The sequence below is a fragment of the Montipora capricornis genome, chromosome 7, assembly GCF_036669925.1.
Source record: "Montipora capricornis isolate CH-2021 chromosome 7, ASM3666992v2, whole genome shotgun sequence".
Lineage (NCBI taxonomy): Eukaryota > Metazoa > Cnidaria > Anthozoa > Scleractinia > Acroporidae > Montipora > Montipora capricornis.
In genome coordinates this window covers 21,804,283-21,811,782 of record NC_090889.1, presented here as the reverse complement: position 1 = coordinate 21,811,782, position 7,500 = coordinate 21,804,283, and the positions used below count along the sequence as shown (strand labels likewise).

Below are 7,500 nucleotides of genomic sequence, written 5' to 3'. Positions count from 1 at the left end.
CTGGTGCCACTAGCATAATGCCCGATGATGTAATGAATTCCTTGTTGCTAATTGTAGAATCCAGGGTCTTACACCCTTCCCCTGTTTCATTTGGCTCTGACATCATGTTTTGCTGTTCCTTTTTATAAAAAAGTGTCATTGGTTTTTCTGTACAGATGGATAGCGCCCCTGAAAACAACATTATTCACGGCTAAAAACGATACCATCAATACACCTTATTCTCTATGGCTGCCATGTTGGATTTGCGATTCTCATGCAAAACAAACAACACAAGGTCGAAAGGTTATAACGAACATCTTAGCCACACAGATGATTTGTTTCACATTCACTGAATGTTTATCACGTAAGTAGTAAAATAGAATGATTACACAAGTTACTTCGATGTCTTTTAGTGAAAAATGAGCAGATAACGAAGTAGAAAGTCAAAAGATATAGATCAAAAGATATAAAATTATTACAAAAGATACTTAATGCTAAATTCTAAATTGTACTTTTAGCAATGTTGTTTCAATATTTCGACGAGCTGATTTTCCGCAATTTTCCTTTTTTTCCAATGTTTGCCCCCCAGCATAACACATGGCTAATTTGCATGCCAATTTGAAAACCAACATGGCCGCTATCGTGAATAAGGCCTATTAACAACGCTTTGCTCAACCAATTTCTCTTGACTGTATATATATATAAGTCTATCCAAAAAATACAGGCAGGATTAAAGGAGTTATTTTAAATTACTCACAATACACTACAATCTGCGACAAACTTCAGTGAGCCATTTTTAGGCCGTGCTTAAAAATGAACTTAAAAATCTACCACATTACCTATACCCTCTCCCGCATTCAATGCTGCACAAGCACAGAAAACAGACTCATTTATCAGGGGAGAGTAGGTCAAAGTAAAAACTATTCAGAAATGTTGTGATCTTAATGGCAATGTGTGGCCTATTGTGTCACAGATTGTAGTGGAATTTTTCGTTCAGACAATATTCAGTTAACGTTATCTTACGGAAAATACATTTACGATTCTATATACAAACTACAATACGATCTATCTTTGTTATCCTTTGGAAAATACATCTAATTTACCTCTTGGGAACATCCGCTATATTTCAGAGGTGAGGGTGAAAAAAAAAATCATGTCCCGGAGTTGCGATTGGAGGATTTTCGTCCATTTTGTTTCTGACTTGAAATGTCTATTTATATGATAATCTTTTTGACGGCAGCATTAAAAGAAATCTCAAATTTTGTTCTTAACCCCGGGGTTCGCAAGTTTTGGAAAGGTCCAGTAATGAATGTAATCATAAAAACTACAACTTCCTCGTATTTGATTGCTTTAAGGACGGTGCCTACTAATTCAAAGGTATTTTGGCGCGGTTTACTGAATATGCGGGAAAAGCAGATCTTAATAACAAGTGATATTGAAATCCAAAAAGAAAATTGGGGTAACCAAGCATTTTTCGACGCTAATTAATCAACAATATTTGTAAAAAGCTTTAAAATACAAAACAATGGCGTTCTTTTTCAAATTGAAGCTTAATTATTTCTGAAAAATACGTGGTTATCCCCAATTTTCTTTTTGGATACCAAGAGCACTTGCTTATTTCTACTTTATCCGAATAGTTTTGAACCACGCAAAAATATACCCGTGTTATGCCGGAAATGAATCTCTTAAAAAGTGTTATTAAAATATGGAAAAAGAAAATTGGGGGTAACCACGCATTTTTCAAAGATAATTCATAAACAATGTTTGTAAAAAGCTTTAAAATGCGAAGCCATGTATGGCGTTCTTTTTCAAATTGAAGCTTTAATGGATTCCAATAGTACTTACTAAGATCTACTTTTTTGCATAATTTAAAACTGCGCAAATATCCCTGTATTAGTAAGCATCGCCTATATGAAATCCGTATATCTCGAGATGCGCAGAACGTATGCGCAATAACAATAGTAACCACCGTCCTTAATCAATTTACACCTCCTTTGTCAGTCTTTCATTGCAATTTTTCCCTTTCTTTCATAACTTCGCTCTTCTTTTCTCGGAAATTGCAATTTTTTATGAATAATTAGTAAGAAGACTGAGTGTAGTCCAATTCTGACATTACCATTACCATTACAAATCAATTGTCAGTCTTGCTATTTCCTTCTCTTTCTTTTTCTTCAGTCTTTGCGCTGTTGTTCTGTTGTTTTTTCTTTTCCTTTTTTTCCTTTCTAAAGACGTGTCCGGCCCCTCGTTATTTCCATCATTCTTCTCATCTTCTTCGATCTTATCTTCTTCATCTTCTTTGGCATCCGTTTCGGCATCTGCAATGAAAATAAAAGCTGTGTTACTCTATCCTTAAATCGTACAATTTCTCTCCCAAACACACAAAGACCTCCCTGTCGATTTTTAACAGTATTTAGCTTTAAATAAATGCCGAAGAGGCACAAAAAATAAGGAAACAAATAATCTATAGCACAACCACTTGTTGGGGAGTTATGTAAGTCTTGGCTACATGATGGCGTTATAAAAGGAAAATCGTAGCCTTAAATGGTCCCAAGAACCTTCCGAGTTGAGAATTTTTTCAAATTCAATTAAATGAAAAGTTCTTACCTTCCAGGGTTTGTGACAATGCACCTTCTCTGTAAAAGTAATTTCCTCTGAAGGAAACCTGCGAACAGGAAATCAAAGGGAAGTATTCTACCCGTAAATGTCAAACAGTTATCCCGGACCCTTTAAACGTAGGATGGCTGTTTGACACGTGTGAGTAGAATACCCCCCTTTCAGTTTACCTAACTAAGTGTTCAAGAATTAAACAAATGTACTGTGGTTATGTTGACATTATAAGAACCGAGTTAACTGATTTCACGTCAAGATTATTGCCCAGTTAAATTAAGTTTCTGTGTATATATCTTCTTGCTACTCCTAACTTTCATATAAATTATAGTTTGGTAGAATTCTAAGAATCTGGTCCCAAACGTCCCGGCTCACGCAGAGCCTGGTTTCAAGTGTTCTGGCTAGATTAGTGAGTCTATCGACCGAAGGTGCCCCAAGCGACCACGTTTAAAATGAAGGACATATTCACCGCCTCGTTAATTCATATCGTTGTATTGGTGATAGATTCCTCAGAGCCTGGTCCAGAGCGATCCAGTAAGAAATTATAAAATATATTATTTTACTACCCCAATATGCCTAAAAGATAAAACTGTGATAGAATCCTAAGAACCTGGTCCCAAGTGTCCGGGCTCACGAAGAGCCTGGTCCCAAGTGTCCTGGCTCGATTAGGGACTCTATCCACCGAAGTACGTTCCTAAGAACCTGGTCCCAAGTGTCCGGGCTCACGAAGAGCCTGGTCCCAAGTGTCCTGGCTCGATTAGGGACTCTATCTACCGAGGGTACGTTCCTAAGAACCTGGTCCCAAGTGTCCGGGCTCACGAAGAGCCTGGTCCCAAGTGTCCTGGCTCGATTAGGGACTCTATCTACCGTGGGTACGTTCCTAAGAACCTGGTCCCAAGTGTCCGGGCTCACGAAGAGCCTGGTCCCAAGTGTCCTGGCTCGATTAGGGACTCTATCTATCGGGGGTACGTTCCTAAGAACCTGGTCCCAAGTGTCCGGGCTCACGAAGAGCCTGGTCCCAAGTGTCCTGGCTCGATTAGGGACTCTATCTACCGAAGTACGTTCCTAAGAACCTGGTCCCAAGTGTCCGGGCTCACGAAGAGCCTGGTCCCAAGTGTCCTGGCTCGATTAGGGACTCTATCTACCGAGGGTATTTTCCTAAAAGCCTAGTCCCAATTATCCTTCTTTAATCATTAAGTCCTCTTTCGAGGTAAAAAAAAAAGTTTAAAGGGGCTAGGTCTCGCTATTTTAGGCATTTTCAGCACCGATCGAATGGTCATAGAATTAACTAAAATATCAAAATAACTGTTCAAAACTATAGAAGAACTCTAACAAGGCACAGGGAAGCCAAGAAGGGACATGGATGGACAAAACTGGAGAGGATTGAAATGGATTGAATGTGGGTAAATTTGAAAAACGTCGGCCTACCTTTTTTCAAATTTATATCAGTCTATATCAAAATGTCATTTACAAAGCTTGAAAATCATTCTCTGTTGTTATGTGGGCGTGATTTTGCAAATGAAAGACTCTTGCTCTGCGAATTTCACGTTTAGAGCTCATAATCAACAAAATTAAACAAAATTACCTAAAATAGCGTGACCTAGCCCCTTTAAGCCATTAACATTGAATAAATGAGTGCCATTGGTGTGACAAGTCATCTTTTTCATTATTAGGCATACGTTGTTCACATAACTTAAAGTAGATTACTACGTTGATTTCCTAACCTTAGAGTGGAAATATGTTTCAATTTCTGTCTCCTCCTGTAGGAGTAACAGAAAAATAGTAATTAATGCCAGCAACATTTTGGCACTGCGAGCGTAGGGGGTGCTAAGACAGAAGCCTATTTAGACTATTCAATGCATGAGGAAACCTGATCTCCTTGTAATTTTAACTATGAGATACTCAGGGCTGTGTATTACATGAAAAGAAAACAACTTAAAGGTTACCGCATTCACACCAAAGCTTATAAAGGCTTTTTAGTTAAACATGGTTTACAATTGTTTTCTTCATACAAGTTACTACTTGACATAATGTAGACTCCAAATTCAACACAATGAAGGCACACATTAGAACGTCCATGTACCCTACGTAAAATGCAATCTCATGCTGTGCTCATTTTATTTTTTAATGACACGTTTAGTTAGTGTGAATTTAGTTCGTTTTTTACTTTCTACTTACTCTTTCAGTAAGGTTTAACGTCTCGTCTTCGCTGACCGTTTCTGCGTGGGAAACAAGATGTTTCCCTCTGTGCAGCGTAAAACAGTGGGGCAAACTTTCAGTTGTTCCTGCCCAGTCGTAGACCTCCTGTCCCATTGAGAAGAAAAACATAAGAATGTGGTGAATATTTCAGTTGGTTACGGTTCTACTTCTGAGTCAAGGAGTCTAAATCTTTTCATTAACCATGAACGTACTTGTTTGTACGTAACTTGTTTGTACGTAACTTGTTTGTACGTAACTTGTTTGTACGTACTTGTTTGTACGCAACGCATGTTTCGAGTTTTGTTACATTGCACTGATTTATTAAATAGTTCCGTAAAAATTTAAAGGAATGATTATGGTTTAGTTTTTTAGCGGATTAGGAGCAAGTCAAAACAAAATAATACTTAAGTAATCCGTAACACCTTCATTGAACTTAGATATTCTTTGAAACGACTAAATATTTTTTTAAGGAAGTGCTGTTCCTTACCTGAAAATGGGCTCCTCTTTTAAATCTCCTTGACAATGTCCCTTTCGCGGCCCGAATTCGGATGGTCACCCCATCCTCTGGTTCATCGGACAAGCGGGCTTTCCTTTCCTTCTTTTCGTTATCCTGCAAAGTCGTTGCAACTAAGTTTATCTGTTTATGAAGACGGTATATTCAATGCAGTACGTAAGAATGGAAAGAATACCGGGAAGCCACTGTTGCTTTCGCTTAAAGCCATTTAATACGTTGTTTGGATCTACCCATCTACGGCAAACACTACCACCTGCAACGGCCAAAATCGTTGCGCGACAAGTTGCACGAAAAGTAGAGCCTAATTGTGCTATAGGCAACGGCTCTTGCAACTTGTCTCGCAACGATTTTTTCCGTTGCAGGGTATGTTACACCTTGAATTGTTTCATGCAACTTGTCCCGCCACAATGTCCCCAAAACATTGCGAGATAGGTTGCACGAAACATTTCACAGTGTAACAGCGCTTTTATACTTTGAAGATGCGATTAATGTTTACCTGTCGTTCAACCTTTCTTGGATCACTTTCGTTATTTCCTAGATCCTGCAATTGCGCTTGACGGAAGTTATTATCTTGTTCCTCCCTTTCCGCCCGGAACTTGCCAAGTTGTTCTCTGCGAAATTGTAGTCAAGGCTATCAGATTTTCCTTAACAGTTATACATCTGCCGATTGTGCCCCATCTGGCAAGCATCACAACACATGCAGGCCAGGAGCCCAGATGCAGGCCTAAAAAAAATTGCCTATATACACTTGCATGAATATACAGTTACCCTGTTAAGACTCTTTAATAATAAAGATAATAATAATAATAATAATAATAATAATAATAATAATAATAATAAAGATAGCGGTAATGACAATGATAATGATAACGATAAGAATAATGATAATAATAATGACTTTAATAGTGGTACTTCCACCGAGTGGCTCTTCGCCTACTAATAAACAATTAAACTATAAACTATGACTTGTCTTCCCGTTTGCTACATTCTTAAAAAATAACATCGCAAATACATACATACAATTACACAAATAAATCGATTATCACTCATAAACTGGCACATATTGGTCGATTCTACATGTACCTTTGCGCCGACAGCACCTTGAGGGCGTCACAAATCTTTTCCAAGACCTCGGACAACCTGTCCTGGATGTCGATTTCCGTAATGTTGCTATCTGTTAAAAGACAAGCAGTTTTCAAAAGAAAAAAACGTTTTTCTTAACAATCATAAAAAAAAAGGTTTGGTTGTGGAAATTTTTCTTGAATCTGAATTTCCTAAAGGCTGGTTATCAAGAACGGAGAAACATTGCGGCAAAATTTCCTCGTGTTTTACTTTATAATTAGACACTGAAGACGCTACGAGGTTTAGCGTACTCACTTGTATGCTTAATTTAAGGTGTTAAAGCAATGCATTCTTCTTTTTAACAAGAGAGCGACCTCGAAAGGAAATTTAAATTTTAAAACATACCATGAAGTTCCTTCACCAGCGTTGGCTTCCATGTCGTTGATGGCAGGAGAAACAGCATGGAGTCCTCAGTGTTTCGAACACTAAACATGCTGGAAACTTCAAGGGGGAGAAATCATGCAATTATTGATGGTAGTTATAAGGAGTGTCTAAGTACTGTTTGCGTTGCCAGCACTGTGGATACTGATTCCGGGCAATATGTATAATAGCGTGAAATTAACATTTACCTAATCTACCATTTAGTGATGATGTTTCCGCAACCCAGAACAACCACTGCTGATTCTGGCTATTCAGCCATCTAAGAGCCCTGCAAATGATCAATGAAATGTTACTGACGCTAAAATTATGCCCATTTTGTCCATTCATAAGCATAACTTTGCATGTTTGCGCTGGATTTTAATAAACATTTAATAATTATACTTAGTATAAAAACACAGGTGACTATACAAAATCGCGCGCTCTCGTTGGCTCGCTATCTCGGATTATCAGCAGATAATCACCTCGACGGACAAAATGGCTGTCAGTAGTCGTTTTGCCACTGTACGTGAAGATGATTTCGCGTTGAAAAGGTTTTTTTTTCCCTCTTATTTGGCCTGTGTATTTATACTAAAACAATTATTCGCCTCAGACTAAGTGATTATCGGTGAAAATTTACCTGGACTTCGTCTCGGTTAATATTCACCGATAATCACTTCGCCTTCGGCGAATAATTGTTGAATAACCGGATAGATGTCTGC

The 7,500-nt window shown here is 38.1% G+C and overlaps 1 protein-coding gene across 1 annotated transcript in view; it reads right to left on the bottom strand.

Annotated features, from left to right (window-relative positions):
* Positions 1-2,136: 2,136 nt before the first annotated feature.
* Positions 2,137-7,500, bottom strand: part of LOC138056421 (uncharacterized) — a 5,641-nt gene continuing 277 nt past the window's right edge. Inside the window, exons 2-7 of the mRNA XM_068902207.1 lie at positions 6,991-7,070; positions 6,767-6,862; positions 6,383-6,473; positions 4,311-4,346; positions 2,584-2,641; positions 2,137-2,294 (exon numbers count right to left, since the gene is read on the bottom strand). Coding sequence (XP_068758308.1) covers positions 2,202-2,294; positions 2,584-2,641; positions 4,311-4,346; positions 6,383-6,473; positions 6,767-6,862; positions 6,991-7,070 — 454 coding nt within the window. The 3' untranslated portion in view covers positions 2,137-2,201. The remainder of the gene's footprint in view (positions 2,295-2,583; positions 2,642-4,310; positions 4,347-6,382; positions 6,474-6,766; positions 6,863-6,990; positions 7,071-7,500) is intronic.